Consider the following 21538-nt stretch of genomic DNA (forward strand, 5'->3'; position numbering starts at 1 on the left):
GTGGGCGTGCCCCTCTGAAATTTCGAGCTCGAACCCCACCATCAACATCTCAAAACACATCCAAAAATCCCAATTCACAACACCACGACCGCAGACTTCCTCCCGAAGTCAATTACCATCTGCCAACCATGGCAACACACGAGCAACTCGAGTCGACCTCCTCCCGACCGGTCCTCGACCCCACCGTCAACGTCCAAGAAAAATCCTCCAAAGAGACCGCTCCTTCCACAGCCTTAAAGCGAAACGCAGAAGAAGCCAACCTGGATGAGAAAACCACAATCCACATCGGCACACGACGCTCCGCGTTGGCCGTCGTACAAGCCGAGATGGTGCTTGCGGACCTGAAGAAAGCACACCCAGACCTCAATTACGAGATCCACGCTATGAGCACGATGGGTGATAAGAACCAAACTACTGCATTACATGACTTTGGGGCTAAGGCTTTGTGGACTCATGAGTTGGAAGCTCAGTTGATGGACGGGACGTTGGATCTTATTGTGCATTGTTTGAAGGATTTGCCTACGCAGTTGCCGCCCAAGTGTGTTATTGGGTGTATCATGGAGAGAGAGGATCCCCGAGATGTGGTCATCATGAAGAAGGGGTTGGAGTATAAGGGTTTGTTGGAGCTGCCTGAGGGAGCTGTGGTTGGGACCAGCAGTGTGAGGAGGAGTGCGCAGATCAAGATGCGGTATCCACATTTGAAGTTCAAGGATGTTAGAGGGAATGTAGGGACGAGGTTGAGCAAGTTGGATGCTGAGGATGGGGATTACTCCTGTCTGATATTGGCTGCGGCTGGTATTCTGAGGATGGATTGGGGTGACAGGATCACGCAATACTTGGATTCGAAGACCGAGGGTGGAGGACTGTTACATGCTGTCGGTCAGGGAGCTCTTGCCATTGAGGTCAGAGAAGGAGATGAAAAGACAACAGCTATCCTGAACAAGTTAGCAAACGAAGAATCAACACTAGCAGGCACAGCAGAGCGAAGTCTGATGAGAACACTGGAGGGAGGTTGCAGTGTGCCAATTGGTGTAGAGACCACTTGGATTGAGAAGGGAAAGTTGTTGATGAAGGCTATTGTTGTCAGTCTTGACGGCAAGGAGCATGTTGAGGCAGAAAGACTAGGAGAAGTTCTGAATGCTAAAGATGCGGATGAGTTCGGCTGGGACTTGGCTCATGTTTTGGTGGAAAAAGGAGCTACCAAGATCCTGGAAGCCATCAACCTAAACCGACCGATCATCAAAGACGGTGGTGGAGCATGATTGTTACTATAGACATTGGCTTTTGTATCGCATAGACTGGTCGGCGCAGGTGATGGGCCTGGAAAAAGTGCACAATATTCACCTCCTCCAAATACCAATAGCTTTCCCCAAACGCCGTGACTGTTGAAGTGGCCTTTCTATATGCACAGTAGACTTCGTCTGATCTTTCTTCAATGATCTCCTTCTTCCTCAGTGTACTCTTTGTAAGCCTTCGCATCCATCAAAGCTTCCATATCCTTGACACCGACTTCGCTCACCTCCACCTTTGCAAACCACCCACCAGCAGATGAACTATCCTCAGGACCCTTGTTGATAGTACTTGGCTTCTCTTCTAGCAGATCATTGACCTCTGTAATAGTGCAGGTAATCGGAGAGTTGATATCGGAAGCTGATTTTACTGATTCAACAGCGCCGATCGAATCGCCTGCTGCAACATCCATTGGAATCGTGGGAAGCTCGACATAGACAACGTCACCGAGCGAGTGAGCAGCGTAGGAGGATATGCCAATTACACCAGTCTTTCCATCCTCAGAGAGCTCAATCCATTCGTGCTCCTTGGTAAACCTTTTATGCAGAGCTAGAAAACATCAGTATCATGCTATCGGCGATATAGGTAGACAGGACTAACCAGCTGGGGAAGTGGAAAAAGCTCGAGCGTTAAATGGAGAAGGTCGCCATAAAGCCGCTCTCCTGCATGATCTAGCAGAAAATTGAGAAGCCGCAGGCCGCAGTGATCGTGCAATTGATGCCATTATGGAGGTTTGTGGCTGTAAAATGTGACGATATCGGGAGCTCTTAAGACTTTTGAAAAAGATGGACCTAAATTACAAGGCCGCGGTTAAGCGACCCCACCTAAATCCTTCCATCCCGACTAAGAACGCGAGATCAGGGTAGGGTCAAGGATAATAGACAATCAATATCGTTTTGTTGATATTGACAACAAAGCGCCCCTCAATTTCCTAATAGATCAGCTTCATGCACCAGTGAGAGATTCATTCTTTGTGCGCTGGGATATCTGTATTGACTCTTCGACTTCTACCTTTTCTGTCGCGTCAAGTCAGCTCCGATACGCGTTGATCCACTAGTTCAAGCGCCGACATTTGAAGGCGCGAGAACAGGTCTGTCAGGGGTCTCGACCAGGCCCGAATAACTTCAACTCGACCCAAACGGTACTTTGAGCATAGCCAGAGTGCGCTCTACCTTCACTTGCATAACCTTATTTCCTCCAAGACCAGATTCCACACATGTCTACTTCAGCATCTCTGTGTTGATCCCGACTATTCAGCCGTCCCTCATCAACCCCACAACATCCTACAAATTCGACAATCTGGATTCCTCGACGTTATCAGCGGGTTCTCCAGCCCAATTCCACGACACCGTAGAGACGATGGAGACAGACGGCGGATATGAACAAAGAGGGGAGGTTCAGGATGAAGCAATGGGAGGCACCGACGAAGCACATACCCCCACAAGAAGACATACACAATCGCAGTCTGCAGACTTCCCTTCACGCCACGGTTACTCTGCCTCTCCGACCCTAGACATCGACCCAAATGCCAGATATCCCACCCCGCCTACGTCTTTCCCACCATCAATCTCGAGACCAAACTCTGGCTTATCTGGAAATGGCGGCTACATGCAGTCCTCATACCAGGATCAGAGTGCTCGCGGAACCACAGACCAAAGTCGGAACAAGAATAGCGTTGTGATCAAAGTTGGCATGGTTGGAGATGCCCAAATAGGCAAAACATCTCTGATGGTAAAATATGTTGAGGGTAGCTGGGACGAAGATTATATCCAAACACTTGGGGTTAACTTCATGGAGAAGACAATCTCAATACGCAACACCGAGATCACGTTTTCAATTTGGGATCTGGGAGGACAACGGGAGTTCGTGAACATGCTTCCATTAGTATGCAACGACGCTGTTGCTATACTTTTCATGTTCGACCTGACGAGGAAAAGCACACTGAATAGTATCAAGGAGTGGTACCGACAAGGCAGAGGATTCAACAAGACGGCGATCCCGTTTTTGGTTGGCACGAAATATGATCATTTCGTCAATTTCCCAAGAGAAGACCAAGAAGAGATCTCGAATCAGGTAAGCTTGATTTTTCACTCTTCAAAACGGGGCCACTTAAATGAGACGGTTCTCAACACGGGCTGATTCCTGAACGGGACCGTTCTTGAACGAGACCACTTGGAACGGGGTGACTCTTGAATGAGGCTACCCTCGAACATAAAAAGATTGTTTCTCAAACTATATCAACCTCCACCACTTACTATCACCACTCACTAACAACACACTCAAGGCACGAAGATTCGCAAAGGCAATGCGAGCAAGCTTGATCTTCAGCAGCACAAGTCACAGCATCAACGTCCAAAAAGTATATCCCCTCCTCACTAAACCCAATCCTCATCCTTGACCTAACCCTCCTCTCCAGATCTTCAAAATCGTCCTCTCCAAAGCCTTCGACCTAAAATGCACCATCCCCGAAATCGAAAATGTCGGCGAGCCCCTCCTCATCTACCAGTCCGTCCAATAGACGCCCTCCTCCCCTTCCGCCCCCACCACGAGATCTACGGCCCGCTACGAGATTTCCTGATCGAGTTCATGTTCTTCGAATCCCTGCTTGTGGAATGAGCATCTCACCTCACCTCCCCCAACACAAAACCAAACCAAAACAAAACTACACGATTTACGCACCCTGAAATGAGAACGAATCATCACGAGTGGAACGGGGGAACTTGGCATCTGGCATGGAATTGACTTGAAACTTGCTCAATTTTCTTTTTTTTTGCGTTGCTGTTTTGCGGGCATTTGAACTGGAGCTGGAGCTGTGGAGCAGGGGACTGGGCACAGATCATTGAGGATTCTGAGGTTCTGATACACCAGACTTAATCGGTCCAAGACAGAAGACACATAATGTTCTTTCTCCTCTGTATCAAATGAAATCCATTCGAAGCTCTCCATTGCAATTGTACTGTATGTTAGTAGCAATGTGGGCTCAAGATCTTCACTATCAACTTTGAATCATGGACAGTAATTGATGCAGTGAGAGTTAATGAATTGGAAGGAGTCTTGGAAAACAAAGACTAATTGATGTCATATAAGCCTTGTGGACTAGACAAAAAGGAATGGATACAATGCAACGTCCTACTTTCAGCCACCCAACCTAATAATACTCTCAATCTGAATTCTAACAGCCTAACCCTTGAGCCGATCCTGTTCAAGATATATCAAACAAGTCAAGTATGACACTCCGATGATGCCTCCTTCCCCTTGGTGCTACCTGTCATCTTGCTCCAGAAGCTGGAACCCTTGCCGTCTTGACTCTCCTGCTCTACCTCAGTAACAACTATCTTTACAAGCTCTTTAGCCTGCTCGCCCTGAGATTTACTACTTCCCGCAATGATCTTGGTCTCTTCAAATTCACCGTATGGAAAGCCAACGAGTTTGCAGGATGTGCCTCCGCGACTATTCTGGCTGTTCTCCTTCTTGCCGCCTTGCGATGAAGTTTGTGAGTGGACACTTTGACCAGATTTCTCTGCTGACCGGCTGCTCTTGTTGTCATTAGAACCTGAACTGGTCTTTGTATCGTTAGTTTTTCGAAGTCCTTTGAAGCGACGTTGCTTCTGACCATGGCCACTTTTGCTTTCAGTGGCAGCTCCAGCACTGTTTGAGGAGTCAACGTCGCCAGCTTGCTTTGAGCTCGTGATCTCAAAATTCAAGGCGCATTTGTGACGCAAGCTACCAGTGAGACAGTTTTCATCATGGATGTGAAGAGCATTGCCCTGTTTCTTGGATCTTGAGGAGGCATGTAGACGCTTTTTATCCGGCTTTTGAGAGGCATGATTATCGTCACTGTCTTGAGATCGATCATCAGAAGATGATTTCACAGAGAACCCAGGTGGGCAGCTGACAAGTCGATGCTCTTTGAGACCGTTGGGAGATTTGGTCACAGTAGTGTCGGTACCAAAGCTTGCACTTCGATTTTGTCTTCCTGTCGTTTTTGATGAGCCAGCTTGGTGCAACTCCAGACATTCGAGCTCCGTGTGTTGACGAGAAGCATTCGGAGGCTGATGGGCCGTTGAAGAGCTTGCACGAGTATCCTCGGACAAGCGATGCTGCTCTATGTATCTACCACGAGCAGAGCTGACACGAGTATCTTCAGATAAGCGATGCTGCTCTATGTATCTTCCACGAGAAGAGCTTGTTCGAGGATCATCGGATAAGCTGTGTTGCTGTACCTTTGTTCCTTGACTTTCGTAATAGTCAAGCACTGCCTTGTCAACGGGACAGTCTGTGAAATCATGGACATAAGACAGCTCTTGAGTATCTTCAGATGATGACGCTCCGTGGCAGTCCCCCATCTCGTGTTGCTCTACCATTCCAGAAGTCTTGTTGTCACCGACCTCTACAATTGTACAGTCGATCAGAAGACGGCTTTCCTGCTTTTCGAGTTTATTGTCTTTCATTGCCGTCTCTACTTCCACACAGTCCACAATAGTATGCTCTTCCAAGAGGCGATCATGTCGAGACTTCTCTTGTATAGCCGCTACGTTCTCATGTGCGGACGAAGATGATGTGTTGGCCTTCTTTCCGGGCTCCTTCGAAGCTTCAGCATCATTAACAGATGCATGAGGCTTGGCACGAAGCTGCTTGGCATTTCCATAGTCCTTCTTGGTATCATGTCGGGATTTCTTGTCAACTGAGACAATGATCTCCTCGGCGTCCTTTAGCTTTTCCGCTTGTTGCTGTGGTTCACCACGCCTGATTGGTTCCCCGTTTCTGCTCCGGGTTGGCTGTGGGGCAGAGATCTGGACTCGTACCTCGTCGACCCGGTTTACTATGGCAGGTGGCGATTTGAGAAGTTTTTTCGGTTTTGTCGTGACCTGAGTCAGCTCCATAGCTTGCTCTGACGCTTGTCGCGATGGAGCATAGCTCATTAGCTCAGGCGGCTGAGGTTGTGTGTCGATATGTGTGTCTTGTAAGCTTGCGAGGTATTGCTTGTTATATCTCAGCGTCTTATCTCCTTCTCGGGCTCGGATTTCACGGTCGATCTGCATTTGAGTGCAACAGGAACACCAAAAGCCCTTGCAAAAATCATCGACAACTTTTCCTTGCATTCCATATGTTCCGCGGACTCGAGTGCGCTGCATACCAGTTACAATACCTAGCGAAAGGGAAAGTCAGTCAGGATTTCCTTACACTTCAATCTGTAGAAATTTGAGGCTTACCTGCAATGCACCATGGACCGCAACACGGAATGACAACTGCTGTCAGACAGCACAACCCGAACCAGCCCCAGCAATTACCATTACAGCCCATACTTGGCTTCCAGCTAGCATTAGAAGAGTCTTCTCCCATGGCCACTCGCTTTAAACGCCAATTAGACTTTCCATAAAGCGCACAAGGAACCCAAAACCCCAAGCAACACGTTTCTACATCTCTGTTCTCGGCATCTGGTGGCTCTTGACACCAAGGACTTAGCCAATCTTGAAATGTGGTTTCGTCTTCTGTTTGGCTACGATTCGCCTGCGAAGGACGTCGTGCGCCTTCAGCACCCCAAGCTGACTGCCGAAGAGCAGTACTATCATCCATGACTTGATGATTTCGTGGTACAATAAGAGTATACTGTGGTGTGACAAGAGCCTCTCGGTGGACAGGAGGAATGAGTGGTGGTCGCTTCACCAATGGTCGATAAACGGCGCAAGTTGGATGTTGGGATTCTTTGCACCTTGCTTTACCTCGTGCCATTCAATATTGATGATATCAGTGAGTCTGCGCAAACGAGGTCAGCAGATGATAGTCATACGACTAGAGAGACGCTTACGATGCAATTGCTATGAATGCTGCATTGCCAGTTGGCGTTGACGTGATATTTGTGTTGGTGATGTTTGAAAGGGAGAAGAAGCAACGTAAGAGAGCAATAGCTGGTAAGCGTCTTCCAACTTTGGCAGGCACGCTTCACTTCGTGGAACTTACACCCACGGAAAGTACGTTCGACAGTGAGACTCCTGAGATTATTGAAAAGGGAACTTTCGGATCAGGAACTTCTCCTTTTGCATCAATTTCCATGCAGTTCGGGCGTGCATTAATCGTTGAAACTGACTTCGAGGACAAATGACAAATCATCCGTACCCACAAACGAGCTCTCAGTGATCGAAAATGCATGGAAATCAGATACACTAATTATACAGCCATGACAAGTCTTGAAGTATGAACATGTGCACCCGTTCTACTAGCACTTTTCCAATTACCCTCAAGACAAAATCTACTTTTTTTCTGGCTAGAAATCTGTCGTTAGCCCACTTCTAGTCCTCCTAAAAGAGGTGATGTCCATGACACATTGCATGTGCAAAGACTGGCTAGGAAATTCGATGTTTTTCAAAAGAATTAGATTTATACCTGTGGCCTCTTGGGGTCGACAGTGCCCTTGACCTTAGCGGTATCTGGACCGCCTTCACTCTTCTTGCTCTTGCTGGGGTCGTTTGTGATGTCAGTTGAGTGCTTGGTATCAGTATTGCTAAGTCCTTCTTGCTTGCCATCCTGAGAATTTTGGCCTTTACTCTCTTTCGATGGCGCAGCCTGTAAAAAGTCAGAAAAGGGTCAATAATTGACTTTCTCCCAATTTACCTTGTCAGAGCGGTCACCCTCGCCTTGCTTGACGGCGTTGTTGCTTTCCAGTCTCTTCTTAGAACCGCCCTTCGCATCAGGAATGGACTTCTTGGTGTTCTTCTCGTCACCTTCATCATCTGAAGTATCGGGGGTATCGGCAGCCTTCTTCTCGTCGTCTCCGCTATCAGAGTCTTCAGACTTGTCACTGTCCTTGTCTTCTGATTCGGTGGAAGCCTTCTTGTCCTCGCCTTCATCCTTAGACTCTTCTTCGGGCTCATCCTTGGATTCCTCCTCGGATTCCTCCTCGTGCTCTTCATGTTCTTTGCCATGGCTATCACCGTGGTCTCCATGGCCGTGTTCGGTGTCTGGGGAGTTCGACAAGAGGTACCAGCAAGATGGAATTGTTACTGCAATAGCTCCAACGGCCCTTTATGACGTCGTCAGTAAAATGTGTAAACTTTGATGATTCCAAGACAATCCTTACCAAAGAGTGTCACCACCTGCTTGTGTAGTAGAGCCATGACCACTAGCATAGCCACGTCGAACGACCTGACGAAAGCATTGAGGCCGAGCAATTGAAGGTCGAATACCTCGGACGGCGGATCGCAAAGCTGCCACTCTTGAAAAAGCCATTGCGAGGTAATGTCTGAACAACAAAGTCCAGAAATACGATCACTGTAAAAAGTCAGATAGAAAGACAGTCAAAAGAGATTTTGCGAGGCTTACCGGATCAATTGGGCTGTAAATGAAGCTGTTGAAAAGAAGATGGCTGGAGGTTCTTCAAGGATTTAATCACGCCAGCACGGTCTTTGTCCGCATCGATTACTGGACATGACATCTGGGAGCTCGGAAAGCTAGGATCCTGAATTAGGTTAGAGCGTTGCAACTGACCCCACCAAATATCATCGAGAGTCAACGCGACCAAATATAAATCGGGACCTGGATCACAAGAGCTCGTCTCTTTCCCAAACCGCATCTTCTTTGCAGGGCTTGACTTCGCAAACTTCCAGGTGCACCTGATATCTGCGAGTAAGTTCATTCTGAATTCCTTCCTTAGGCAACCAGCTGCAGCCTCCTGCTCTTCCAGGCACACCATACATAGAATTAAAGCTAACAAATGAAAGGTTCACATTTTCTTCGGGTTCTTGACGACTTGACATTCCCGCTCATGATCACGATATCGTAACGAACTCGACGTCCTAATCTGCTGCCTCGTTCCCGCTTTCGGCGCGAGTCGTCACCATCCATCATGGCGACTCAAGTATCATCGAACCCGACCCCGCAACAGGTGGCGCAACTCCTCCCCAAGCTCCACGATGCGGATCCTGATTACAGATTCATGTCCTTGAATGATCTCTTCCAAATACTCAGCGTTGGCAAGCACGACTTTCTCCACAGTGATTATAACACTGCTGCTAGAGCAGTAGATGGGATTTTGAAGACGTTGGACGATCAAAATGGCGAAGTTCAGAATTTGGCTATTAAGTGGTAAAGCAACCTCGAAAATAACCTCTAGATCCTGACGGTATACTAATTATTTTAGTCTTGGACCCTTGGTCACAAAGATCCCCGCCAGTATTCTACCTCCACTTCTCGAAAAGTTGTCAAATCTCAATACGGAGAACTCGGTCGATAACTCTATCCCTGCGATGGCACTCCGAACCGTCGTTGCCACACTTCCTCGACCTGTCAGTGGTGTTTCTCCGGCAAAGGAAGTTGTGGAGGCATATGCTGCAATTAGCAGAGTCCTGATCCCGCGCCTTGTAGGCCGTCTGGTACTCAATAAGGCTCAGAAGGGTGTGAAACTTCCGCCACCGCCACCAGGCATGTTGGACCTAGAGTCTGGGAAGGATATTGATCCCGAGGCTGTGGATGTTTTGATCGAGGTAGTCAGATGCTTTGGTCCTATGCTTCATCAGAGCGAGGTTGAAGCTTTCCAAACCTTGCTTGCTGGGATCCTTGAAACAGATCGAGCAAGTTCTGTGGTCAAGAAGCGAGCTGTCGTAGCAGTTTCACTCTTGGCCATGTACTTAACAGATGATGGACTAAGCAGTTTTGTTTCTCAACTGATTGAGAGCTTGAGGAATTCGCATCTGACCCTTGTTCAAAGACGATTGTACATCACCATCCTTGGCTCTATGGCTCGATCAATTTCTGCAAGATTTGGGCCATATCTGAAGACGCTAGCCCCATTCGTTCTTGCAGCTTTAAGTCAAGAAGAACTCACGGAGCAGCTTGAAAATTCTGCAGAGGATGGTGAACCAGATCCTGAGACTGACGACGTTCGAGAGGCAGCTCTTGTGGCATTGGATGGGTTTCTCTCTTCTTGTGGCAATGAAATGAGAAGTTATACTGAGGAGACTATTGGTGCCCTCCTACGCTTCCTTAAATACGATCCCAACTATAATGACGACGATGACGAAGAGATGGGTGGAACGCAGCCCGAGGAGGACGACATGGACGAATTCGGAGATGACGATGACTTCGAGGCCGAAGCTGGGTTTGACGACGACGATGATGATGCTAGCTGGAAAGTCCGACGGTGTGCTGCAAAGGCACTTTATACCCTCATATCTACACGGGCAAGTGGAGATCTATTGGATGATGGCACTCTCTACATGCAAGTCGCTCCTGTCCTTGTCCAGAGATTCAATGAACGCGAGGAGAACGTGCGCTTAGAGGTCATTTCAACTATGGCATTACTTGTTCGCAAGACTGGTGAAGGTGTGGTCCTCCCATACTCTGACGAGAGTTCCGAGTACACGAACAATCCACCTCAGAGCCGGAAGCGAAGAAGACAAAGCAGCACCACCGCCTTCGACAGGAAGAGCGTGCTTTCTATGTCAGCTGGTCTAACTTCGCCACCCGCAGAGCCAGTTCCCGCCTCTGGCCCTAGAGCTGATCTAGCACGAATGAGTCCTATTCTTATTCGTTCGACAACAAAGCTCTTCAAAGGCAACTCGATTCCCACGAAGCAGGCATTAGTTAGATTACTAGACGATGTTGTGTCTGTTCAGCGTGGTGGTTTGGCAGACTACTTTGGCCAGATTGTTGATCCAATCATCGATGCTGTCAAGACAACTGCAGGCTCGACTGGATCTGCGACCACGATGTCGAGCGGCGGAGCCACTTCGGCAACCGCTAGCACACTCCGCATTGCAGCACTTCACCTATTTGGTGACATTGCTAAGACTCACTCATCCAGCGTCCTCCAACCGTATCTCGGAAAGATTGTACCAGGTGTTGTGTCGGCTGTCACTGATAGATACCATAAGATCTCCAGCGAGGCTATCGGCACAGTTGAACAACTTGTCAAGGCTCTTACACCTCCCCGGTCTAGATCGATGCACGAGAAGCATCAAGCAGATCTGCAAATGCTCTACAAAGTCATCGTTGGACGAGTAGCTGCAAATGATGCTGATTTGGAAGTGCGCCAGCGGGCAATCCAAGCTTTAGGTATCCTGCTAGCTCGTACTGCAGGTCCAGAAGGCTCTGCTCTTGTCTCTGCTGCCGATCGAACAGTGGCTCTTGACCTCTTGAGCGAGAGACTGAAGAATGAGACAACTCGCATTGCTGCAGTACATGCCGTTGATACCATCGCGGAACTAACCACGGTCCAAGGGCAATTACAGCCACAATGGATCCGAGAGGTCTCTCTCGAGCTTTCTGCACAACTTCGGAAGGCTAACCGATCTCTGCGAGGTGCCAGTCTTGCGGCTTTAAAGAACTTGGTTATTGTCCCAGCTAACAGAAAGGCTCTCGATGCTGAGACCATCAAAGGTCTTGTTAGTGCTCTACTACCCCTCCTTACCACTGTGGATTTGCACCTTCTTGGTCCAGCTCTCTTGGTTCTTTCAGCACTGGTGGCGGACAACGCAAGACTTGTTGTTTCCGATCAACTCAATACTGCTCTTTGTGGCCTGTTGAAGACTTCTCTCAGCGGTGCGACCCTTGACGCAGTTTTAATCTTGGTCGCAAACATTGGCAAGGGTAAGGCAGGCCAAAAGCTCATGTCTGGGCTTCTCAATGAAGTCAACGTCAACGGCGATCCAGCTGTTGTCGGTAAGGTCATTGGTACCTTACTAGTTGAAGGAGGCCCTTCCATTGGAGTTGATGTGAACAGTTTTATGGCAGAGGCAGTCAATCCTGATTCAGACGATGCTAGAAGATGTCTAGCTCTCGCTGTTCTCGGTGAAGCAGGTCTCCGCATGGGTGCCAATTCGCCATTGAAGCCCTCCACATTCACATCACAGTTCGCAACTAGATCAGAAAAGGTCCCTCTCGCTGCTGCAGTCGCGCTTGGACGAGCAGGTGCTGGCAATGTTCAGCTATACCTTCCCGACATATTGTCTACTATGGACAAAGGTGGCAATGCTCAATACTTGCTATTGCATTCGATTAAAGAGATTCTTCAGCAAGCTAGCACGTCTTCTCTCGATATCTCCAAGTACACCAAGTCTATCTGGGATCGTTTGCTTAGTGCATCTCAGACTGAGGATAACAAGGCTGTAGGAGCAGAGTGCATAGGTAGACTTGCAATCATCGACCCCAACACATATATTCCGCAATTACAGGTACGATCTGCCCAAATTACAATTAGATTATTGCTAACACCTTCCAGGCCTACCTCCAGAACAAGAATGCCTCTATCCGAGCCATGGCCATCCAGGCTACTCGCTATACTCTGCCTGAGAGTGACGCGGCCTTCGACGGAGCATTGAAGAACTCACTCATCGACATGCTCTTGGTCATGCTCAAGGACCCAGAATTGGAGAACCGACGTCTGGCTTTAACCACATTGAACTCTGCTTCTCACAACAAGCCTGACTTGATTATTCCAAACCTGGGTGTTCTCTTGCCACTAGTAATGAACGAGTCTGTTATCAATCCGAAGCTCATTCGAGAGGTCATCATGGGTCCATTCAAGCACAAGATCGACGACGGTCTGGAAGTCCGAAAGGCAAGGTCCCTCTCTCCCATTCCCTATCTGTCATACTGATACCATTATAGAGCGCTTACGAAACCCTCTACTCCCTCATGGAAACTGCCTTCTCCCGCATGAACATCCTCGACTTCTACAACCGCGTCGTCGCCGGCCTCTCCGACGAACACGACATCCGCGCCCTCTGCAATCTCATGCTCACCAAACTCGTGATCCTTGACCCCGAAGAGACCTCGCGCCGACTCGACACCATCGCCGACTGTTTCCGCAAGATTCTGTCCACGAAACTCAAGGAGAATGCTGTCAAGCAGGAAGTCGAGAAGCAAGAAGAAGCCAGCAAGAACGTATTGCGCGTCACACTGCTGTTGCATAGTGCGATTCCAGCGGCTAGTAGTGGGGTGGGTGCAAATGCGGGACAGCATCAGACTTGGAGAGTATATTGGGAGTGGGTTGAGAAGGATTTCGATGCGCAAATTAGGAGTCTGAGGGATGGTGAGAAGGAGGGTGGTCATTGACTGCCTAACTTGCTTCACGTGGTATGAAAGTTGGGAGGAAGGAAAATGGTTACGAGAAGACGATGATTATGACGATGAAGAACGAATAAATAAGCGAAACTTGATAAGCAGATAAATGCCTTTCACGCAGATCTTTTGATTTGGGAGGCTTGGTACTCCCGCATAGCTTGCGTGTGCGGTTTGCGTTGGTTTGCGTTGCGTCTGATAAACGGAAGAAAAATATCCATCATAAGACATTACATTACCTCCAAAGTGCTTGGCATACTAAAATGTGATACTCTTAAGATCAGGATGAACGTTGAGGCCTCACAGCAACAAATTCAAAGTGAAGGGGAAGCCTTGTTTCATTACCACGAATCTATGTACCTATCTCCTACAATATTCACAATTCACACACAAAAAGAAGTGGGGATGTCGAATGTCCGCAACGAACTCACGCACCCGATGCCCAAAAAATGATTTCAACGCCTTGTTTCTTTTTCATCTTAACGTGATGTGTGTATGCATATTTCCCTCCCTCCCAAACGCCTGATAGGAAATAGCGAGTGAAGGGGGTATTAAAGCCGAACCAAACGAAATGCAAACGAAAGAAATGAATCAAGGATCATAACCGCCGGCAACTCCGGGAGCAGGACCCTCGAGATCTACTGCCTCGACAGTATTTCTGATACGGCCTGTCTCGTTGACTAGGTTTGAGAAGTACTTTCTGGCGACGTCGCTTTCGGTGCGGATTTTCTTGGTTTCTTCGCGTTTAGTGCCTAGTTGTTCGACGGAGCGTTGGAGGCCGACACGGAGGTTGTCGGCTGGGAAGCGGAGAACGCGGCGTACTGAGGAAGAGATGCGGTCCGAGTTTGCGTGGACGTAGTCGATAGCTTGGAGTTGGGTTGAGATTTTGGTCGAGAGGCGATGTGGGAGCGAGGTGGGGATTTGAGAGAGGATGTAGTAGGTTGCTGCGATGGCTGCGATATATGTTAGTATTTGGAACGACAAACAAGAACTCTTTTGCTTACCAGTAACGACAACGCCGGGCAAGATAAGCTTGCGGAGATTGTTGTTACCAACAACCTTAGCAGCCCCCAGCGCACCATCAACCCAGCCCCAACCTCCGACCATTTGGCCACCGACAGCAGTGGCAACCGTCAAAGCCATACCTGTTCCTGCCATCTTCTCTTGTCGTTGAATGAGAGTCGACCAGTCGAAGAAATCCCAGATCTCAGTCTCAATTTCAACTTGACGGGCTAACACGTCACGTTTTCTCCTGAACATGACATCGCTTCTAAAGCTCAAATCCGTATACTCATCACCAAGATGCAAAAGTCCGAGTTGTTTGATAGCGCTGACTCCCTCGATTGTCTTTGTTCTCGCATGCTCCTCACAAGACGTGACGGAAGCTGAGATTTGCGAGAGCATGGCTTCCTTGATCTCATCCGCATACTGGAAAACATTCAAAAGACCAGGGTAGGGAACACCAAGATCCTCGTCTGCAGCTTGAGATATTGATTGTAAAAGAGTCGAACGAGTGTGATCGTAGATGTCCTTGCATGTTGCCTCGATGGTCTTGTCGATATCATCGCTGACCTCGGCCTTAGCTTTCTGAGATGCTTCAAGCAGAGGCTCCAAATCGTTGAGCTCTTTCGTGACGCGGTCTAGTTCTGACTGTGCGACTTCTTGATTGACAGTAGCCAAGGTCTGCACATCATTTAGAACATTGAGAAGGTAGGTTCTTGCTGGTGCAAGTTTCGATCGGGCACGCTTTTCTAAGACGAATCGTCGGAGTGATTGCTCAAGATTCTCGAAATCTTGTATTTTCTCCTTGTCTTTCCCCTTCCCTTTCGGATCTGAGCCGTCATCTCCATCTCCACCACCACCACCGCTAGAACTGCCACTGCCGTTTCCTCCGGGTCCGCCTGGTGGCATAGGGGCCGTGGGAATAGCATTACTTGACACGAAATGGACCAACTCTGTCGATTCCTTAAAGGTTCTAGGACTGAGTCCTTGGACTTGCTCCAAAATCATCTTTTGGCAACGCTCCTTGTCTCTAATGTTGTCGTAACCATTGACTACGATGAAAATGTATGCTTTCTCGGCCGCTGCTGCCCAGATGAATTCCTTTGCAGTCATGGTGAAGTGATTCGCAGCAGAGACCACGAAAACAACGACATCAATTTCCTCTTGTCGAGCAAAAACCGCTGTAGTTTTTGTGGTGTCGAGGTTTAGGCCAGGTGCATCGATGATCGAAATGTCCACGACACCATTATTGAGAAGTGACTGGTCAATAGCTCGTACATCCTTTACATACACCTTACACTGTGTGTAAACCTCGTTAGAGGTCACGAGCTTTTCCAGGTCGAGAAGTGTGTAGACGTCGTATGTGCTCTCATCGTGTCTGTCGTAATGCACATCCTTATGCACGGCATGAACTTCCTCGATACCCCCATTCTCCTTTGCATCAAGAACCTCACAGAAAATGCTTGTACACGGTTGTTGATCCTCTGGCAAAATCTTCCGTCTGAGAAGGGCGTTGCAAAAGGTCGACTTTCCGGCGTTCAAATCCCCAGTGATCAAGACCTTACTTGAAGTATCTTCTATCCGTTCGCGTAGAGAAAGGAGGTGCTTGATACTGGAGCTGATCTTGCCATCCAATAATGAGGCTATCGAATTCTTCTCCAGCGAGTGCACAAGTTCCGTCTGATGTAGCGCTCCTAGCTTCAAATCCAATTTCAATATCGAAAACTCCTGAGCAATTTGTGGGGTGACCAATCGAGGTTCAGGGGTCGTTCTTTGCTCTGCTGATTTGCTTGATTCTGGTTCTGCTCCATATGTTTGCGACCTTCGCAGTTGTCCTGGTCTATTCTCTGGAAACGATGTGGCACCTGGAGCTGTGGATTGTGTGTGCACCAGTCCTGGTCGCGGATCTTGCCTCTGTGGTTGTGCTGTCTCCGCACGCTGGACTGAGGGATAAGTTGCTGGCCATGTCGCGTTGAACTCTTGTAGACTTTTCAAACTCTCCATCACTTTCGCAATCGACCTTGACAAAGTAGCTCTGTGCGAGTTGTACCATAGTTGATGTATAGCATTGGCCTGTACTCTTCTGTCACTTTCCACCATGTCGTTCATCCCTCTCGGCATTGGCGAATGCGATGGTGTAGGCCTGTCCTCTGTCAGAGTAGGATTCCATGTAGGAGCGCCATTGAAGCTGTCGCCGGCTACACTTCCACCGTACCCAGAATCATTGTCCAGAAGGGCTTGTAATCGAGCAGCGCTCTCGGATGTTGATCCAGAGCCAACCGTCACATACTGAGGGCGATTCGATGCTTGTCTTCGTGGATTATTAGAGCTTGAATCTTCTCCTCCGCTCGCCTTGCCCTTTCCTTTAGCGTAGTCCTGGCTCATGGTGACTGTGGTCGAAACATTCGTGTTGTTGATGGCGAAGTTTTCTTGAATGGTCTGTTATGATGCTTGCATAACGGAGGCGAACAAATTCCGCTGCAATTTTGGCGCGGATTCCATGCACGTGCAACTAACAACTTTTTTGAGGCGATCTTTTGAGAACGATTGGACTTCTGAATCTACGGAGATTGTAGAAATAGATCAAGCCAAGAACTTATCCGGGTGAATCTCGAAATTCAAATCATTGATTTTGAGAGAACTCGGCGCCTTTGGGAAGTCCACCCAGAAAAGTGGTTGCCTCATAAGGCTAGCCTGCCGACCCTTCAGTACGATAGCATGACGAGGTCTGCGATAGGCATCTCATATCTTGATACCTGGTGTACCGTCTTTCACGAATCTTCGTACTTCACCACACAATGAATGTAAGTTCTACCGACCCGTCTCGAATAACACTTACTGATATTTGCAGATCGTCGAATGGGCTTTCGGAAAGCGCATGACGCCAGCAGAGCGTCTGCGCAAACACCAACGTTCTCTCGAAAAGACGCAGCGAGAGCTCGACCGAGAACGAGTCAAGCTGGAGAACCAAGAGAAGAAGCTCATACAGGAGATAAAGAAGAGCGCCAAGGCAGGGCAGATGGGAGCATGCAAGATTCAGGCCAAAGATTTGGTTAGGACCAGAAGATACATTGAGAAGTTCTATTCTATGAGGACGCAGCTTCAGGCTATCTCGCTGCGGATACAGGTATGCGCTATATATGCTGTTCGGAGGAATAAGCATCGGTGAAGAGTCATGAGGCTGACGAGAATATTTCGGATAGACGGTGCGCACGAACGAGCAGATGATGCAGGCTATGAAGGGCGCGACTGGAGTTCTGGGAAGCATGAATCGAAGTATGAATCTGCCAGCCTTACAAAGGATTGCGATGGAATTTGAGAGGGAGAACGATATCATGGATCAGAGGCAGGAGATGATGGACGATGCTATCGATGATGTTACTGGTCTAGAGGACGAGGCTGAGGGTGAAGAAGTGGTGGAACAAGTGCTCGAAGAGATCGGTGTTGATTTGAAGAACTCTGTAAGTGCATGATATCGTGTAACTCATATATTCTTGCTAACAATAGCAACAGATGGGCGAGACCCCTTCAGGCCTCCAGAACAATGCAGTGGCAGAGGGCAGAGTTGCACAAGCTATCGGTGGTGGGGGAGCTGATCCAGGAGACGATGATCTCCAAGCTAGATTGGACAGCCTGAGAAGATGAGTTTGGTGATGGTTGTATAGCCGGCGTTTATGATAGCAGGAGTCTGGGCAGCATTTACAATCCATGATATTCCGTACTGGCCATACATGCTTCATTGACGGTGGACCGGGTGAACGGCGGTCGAGTTCCGCGATGGTGAGTCTGCCTCTTGAAAGTGCCTACAGGGCAAGAGGGAAGAAACAAGCCTCGAGTTTCCAAACAGTGTCCATGAACATGATATGTGAGAGCCAGGGGAAATGTAGAAGAAAACCTCGTTACATATGAAATATGACTTCATCCCAATGTCTAATAGGCTTTCGGTCTTTCAAATCAGACCCTCGAATACACCGTCGGCTCCGATATTTCCATAGAGGGGCCGATCCTACCCTTCTGGTGCTCCCTTGCCCCCTGAAGACGCTGTGGGGAAAGCGCAAGCCGCCCGCGTGCGCGGAGGCACAGCCTCGACTTTAGATCAACAAGCACTGGTGAAGACTGAATCCTTATGTGCTGCTGCTGCTGCTGACACTCTTTCTTTCACTTCCTGCTGTACCTAACTCTGCTTGCTGCGGAAGCCCGGATCCAAAGTCTATTCCCCTCAACGTCTGTCAAACCAAAGAGCATAAATAGAATCTGAGGTTCATCCTTTGAAATACAAACAGGCAAGGGCCAGCATCAACCCCTGTAGCAATCCACTTCGCTCCCTCCAACTCTCCATCCATCATCGTGGGCCAGAAACAACCTTCGATTATCAAGCTCCTCAAGCCCCTCAATCCCCAATATCTGGGTCGCATCTTTTTCAGTCTATCCGCGCGTTCTAGTCTTTGTGGTCAACAAAGGCGCCAATATTTTCTGCAACTGAATCAACAGCGGCATTCCGGCACATGCAGCGAGCCTTCCAGCAGCAGTAACACATTTCTGGTTCTGAGGTGCCACCTTTTCCCAAGATCTTTGAGACACATACACAGCATCTGCACGGTCAATCGTGAGTTTGCCCATTTCCTTATTGGTACCCCAGGGCGCGTGCTACAAACAAAGGCCATTTTGTTTCGTAGCATAATACCCCACACCCGCGAACCAACGTCGTCATTGCAAGCTAAGACGAACGAAGGCAGGGCAGTTGGACATCCTCAACACCAACTCTCTCCACACCTCCTTCTACCTCCAACACTTCCACAAACGAACGACGATCTTGAATTCCTTCTTGTCGACTCGGCGAGGCCCTTGACAATATCTGCCGATCCTTTCCTGAGACCGGCGCGTATCGCAGCCCCTCTTCCGTACGCCCATACAACCTAGTCGAGTCTCCTTACGAGACATTCTACCTGCAATCAACAAAGTGGCAGGAAGCAAGCGGAGGAGTTTTTCCTCCCAGGGAGGTCTGCTAAACAGGATGTTTGGCAGCTCTGGGTCCCCTCCAAAGGACGGCGGTCCGGATCCAGTTGCAACTGAGGCTGTAGATCCAACCTCCACCGACAATAGCAGCGCATCCAAGACGATCGAGGAGAGTTCGAGTGCAGAGAAGCGCAGTGGTAATGGCAGCCCCCAAGGCAGGCAAACAGGAGAGCAAGGCGGGAATGGGGAGAAGAAGCGTAGGAGTAGTGGTGTCGGCACGAAGGCCAGCTCGTTGCTCGCCAGCGCGAAGAACTCATTACACTTCAGCCCAAGTCCGAACTCAGCAGGATTTATGCGGGCCGCAGAGACAAATACCCAAACGCCTTTACAAAAGCTTGGAAAGCAAGATCCGGCGCTGAGTGTTCCTCAAGGTCAACATAATAATTCAGCTGGCGAGTCTCTTCCAGGACCACGATCGACATTCACAGTTGGTGTATGGGAGGATAAGAACAAGAAATGTCGTCGTACTATGGAAGACACACACGCCTTCCTCTACAATTTCTTACATACTCCGGCACCAGCATTGGGAGCAGAAACGACGAGTACGAAGTCGAAGTCAAATGAGGAGTTGGCAATGACGGAGTCTACACCTAGTCTTGCACCCACTGTATCTGGTTCAGACATGATGGAGACAGATAACGGCTACTTTGCAATCTTTGATGGACATGCTGGTACATTTGCGGCAGATTGGTGTGGCAAGAAGCTTCATATCATCTTAGAAGAAACCATCCGAAAGAATCCCAACACGCCAATTCCCGAACTCCTTGATCAAACCTTCACGACTGTCGATGCTCAGCTAGAGAAGCTCCCTCTGAAGAACAGTGGCTGCACAGCTGTTTGCGCAGTTCTCCGTTGGGAAGACAGGATACCTAACGCCCAATCTGCTACAGGATCAACAGCCATTGCACCAGCCACTGCTGCTGCCGTCAAAGCCCAGGAGAATGAGGAGAAGTCTGGAGATAGTGGTGTTGACATGAGCAAGACTCCATCTCAAGTCAATCCGGCATCAAGTACGGCATCGGTATCCACAAATAGTGAAGCAACACATGCTCGGCTCCGAACTACCGCATCACGTCAACGAGTCTTATATACAGCTAATGTCGGAGATGCCAGAATTATTCTGTGTAGAAATGGCAAGGCATTGAGGTTATCGTACGATCACAAAGGCAGTGATGAGAATGAGGGAAAGCGTGTTGCCAATGCTGGAGGCCTCATCCTGAACAACCGCGTCAATGGTGTATTAGCCGTGACTCGTGCTCTTGGAGACTCTTACATGAAGGATCTCGTTACTGGTCACCCTTATACCACCGAGACCGTCATTCAAGCTGACTTGGACGAATTTATCATCCTTGCTTGCGATGGTGTAAGTCTTTCCACTCTTTCCAATGCTTAACCTACTAATTGAGTTGATAGCTTTGGGATGTGTGCTCCGATCAAGAAGCTGTTGACTTGGTACGAAATCAGCCTGACCCTGTTGCCGCTGCCAAGCAACTGGTCGATCATGCCCTCGCTCGCTTCAGCACGGACAATCTCTCTTGCATGATTGTTCGTTTCAACAAAGCAGCACTTCTGACGACAACCAAGGAGCCTTCTTCTGCCATTGGCGTTGAAGGTGACCCTAACTCTGTACCTGGCAAGCCCAGCGAAGTCGAGAAGATTGTTGGCGATGCTAAGAGAAAGGTCCAAGAAGACGGAGTTCCAGGCGTTGGTGTGAGTGGAAGCAATAGCGGAAAGGGCCACGATCCAAAGCTGCCAGATGAGTCCGCTGTAGACGATAGTGTCAAGCAGCGTATGGAGATGGAGAAGGTTGTCGAAGAAGAGCCCGGACTTGTCGAAGGCGACGATCCAGAAATGAGCGTGGAAGGCCTCCAGTCCGTGAGCCCAGATACGAGGACGAAATTGAAGCTCCCGGAAGGTGTAGGAAAGTGATGATTGTTAATTTCTTTCTTCTCCGACTTATAGACTTTGGGTTGCGATGACGGATTTGATTTCGTGGGATGGAGAACAGAGTAGAAGCAGCGGAAATAAGGAAGGGCTGTCTACAACGCAATGTTTTGATGTCTTTGCCATGAATTGGAATGAAGTTGGGGTTCTCTTCTTCTCTGCAGCTGGCCGACGAGGAGAGAGAATGATGCATGCATGGTTATGGAAATTGAGCGTTGCGTCGCGATGT

General features: G+C 48.8%; 9 protein-coding genes across 9 annotated transcripts; 5 read left to right on the forward strand and 4 right to left on the reverse strand.

The window, feature by feature from the left end:
* The first annotated feature begins 32 nt into the window (after nucleotides 1–32).
* On the forward strand, nucleotides 33–1347 carry LY89DRAFT_381708 (porphobilinogen deaminase). Its single transcript, XM_018207138.1, has one exon. The coding sequence runs from the start codon at nucleotides 129–131 to the stop codon at nucleotides 1260–1262; it is 1134 nt and encodes a 377-aa protein (XP_018076079.1). The 5' UTR covers nucleotides 33–128; the 3' UTR covers nucleotides 1263–1347.
* An 85-nt stretch (nucleotides 1348–1432) lies between these two features.
* LY89DRAFT_729230 (glycine cleavage system H protein) lies at nucleotides 1433–2014 on the reverse strand (the record flags this gene model as incomplete). The annotated part of the gene is made up of 2 exons (XM_018219360.1): nucleotides 1433–1839; nucleotides 1891–2014. The coding sequence occupies 2 exons, from the start codon at nucleotides 2012–2014 to the stop codon at nucleotides 1433–1435; spliced, it is 531 nt and encodes a 176-aa protein (XP_018076080.1).
* Nucleotides 2015–2649: 635 nt separating this feature from the next.
* On the forward strand, nucleotides 2650–3808 carry LY89DRAFT_694231 (septum-promoting GTP-binding protein 1; the record flags this gene model as incomplete). The annotated part of the gene is made up of 3 exons (XM_018216690.1): nucleotides 2650–3363; nucleotides 3575–3649; nucleotides 3707–3808. 3 exons carry the CDS (start codon nucleotides 2650–2652, stop codon nucleotides 3806–3808), a joined length of 891 nt encoding a protein of 296 aa, XP_018076081.1.
* A 565-nt stretch (nucleotides 3809–4373) lies between these two features.
* On the reverse strand, nucleotides 4374–7307 carry LY89DRAFT_381682 (uncharacterized protein). The gene is made up of 3 exons (XM_018207137.1): nucleotides 7100–7307; nucleotides 6504–7047; nucleotides 4374–6439 (listed from the first exon to the last, which is right to left on the reverse strand). Exons 2-3 carry the CDS (start codon nucleotides 7021–7023, stop codon nucleotides 4512–4514), a joined length of 2448 nt encoding a protein of 815 aa, XP_018076082.1. The 5' UTR covers nucleotides 7024–7047; nucleotides 7100–7307; the 3' UTR covers nucleotides 4374–4511.
* Nucleotides 7308–7668: 361 nt separating this feature from the next.
* LY89DRAFT_694232 (uncharacterized protein) lies at nucleotides 7669–8517 on the reverse strand (the record flags this gene model as incomplete). Its single annotated transcript, XM_018216691.1, has 3 exons — nucleotides 7669–7854; nucleotides 7888–8311; nucleotides 8369–8517. The coding sequence occupies 3 exons, from the start codon at nucleotides 8515–8517 to the stop codon at nucleotides 7669–7671; spliced, it is 759 nt and encodes a 252-aa protein (XP_018076083.1).
* A 287-nt stretch (nucleotides 8518–8804) lies between these two features.
* LY89DRAFT_608170 (cullin binding protein-like protein CanA) lies at nucleotides 8805–13716 on the forward strand. Its single transcript, XM_018210487.1, has 5 exons — nucleotides 8805–8913; nucleotides 9009–9372; nucleotides 9428–12458; nucleotides 12506–12844; nucleotides 12895–13716. Exons 2-5 carry the CDS (start codon nucleotides 9134–9136, stop codon nucleotides 13339–13341), a joined length of 4056 nt encoding a protein of 1351 aa, XP_018076084.1. The 5' UTR covers nucleotides 8805–8913; nucleotides 9009–9133; the 3' UTR covers nucleotides 13342–13716.
* Nucleotides 13717–13938: 222 nt separating this feature from the next.
* LY89DRAFT_664901 (transmembrane GTPase fzo1) lies at nucleotides 13939–16734 on the reverse strand (the record flags this gene model as incomplete). Its single annotated transcript, XM_018212810.1, has 2 exons — nucleotides 13939–14300; nucleotides 14352–16734. 2 exons carry the CDS (start codon nucleotides 16732–16734, stop codon nucleotides 13939–13941), a joined length of 2745 nt encoding a protein of 914 aa, XP_018076085.1.
* Nucleotides 16735–17142: 408 nt separating this feature from the next.
* On the forward strand, nucleotides 17143–18274 carry LY89DRAFT_637632 (charged multivesicular body protein 2a). The gene is made up of 4 exons (XM_018211539.1): nucleotides 17143–17153; nucleotides 17201–17476; nucleotides 17553–17810; nucleotides 17863–18274. Exons 1-4 carry the CDS (start codon nucleotides 17148–17150, stop codon nucleotides 17992–17994), a joined length of 672 nt encoding a protein of 223 aa, XP_018076086.1. The 5' UTR covers nucleotides 17143–17147; the 3' UTR covers nucleotides 17995–18274.
* Nucleotides 18275–19363: 1089 nt separating this feature from the next.
* LY89DRAFT_704559 (protein phosphatase 2C ABI1) lies at nucleotides 19364–21486 on the forward strand (the record flags this gene model as incomplete). The annotated part of the gene is made up of 3 exons (XM_018217392.1): nucleotides 19364–19400; nucleotides 19431–20728; nucleotides 20779–21486. The coding sequence occupies 3 exons, from the start codon at nucleotides 19364–19366 to the stop codon at nucleotides 21292–21294; spliced, it is 1851 nt and encodes a 616-aa protein (XP_018076087.1). The 3' UTR covers nucleotides 21295–21486.
* Between the last annotated feature and the right edge of the window lie 52 nt (nucleotides 21487–21538).

The sequence above is a fragment of the Mollisia scopiformis genome (genome assembly GCF_001500285.1).
Source record: "Mollisia scopiformis unplaced genomic scaffold LY89scaffold_4, whole genome shotgun sequence".
Taxonomy (NCBI): domain Eukaryota; kingdom Fungi; phylum Ascomycota; class Leotiomycetes; order Helotiales; family Mollisiaceae; genus Mollisia; species Mollisia scopiformis.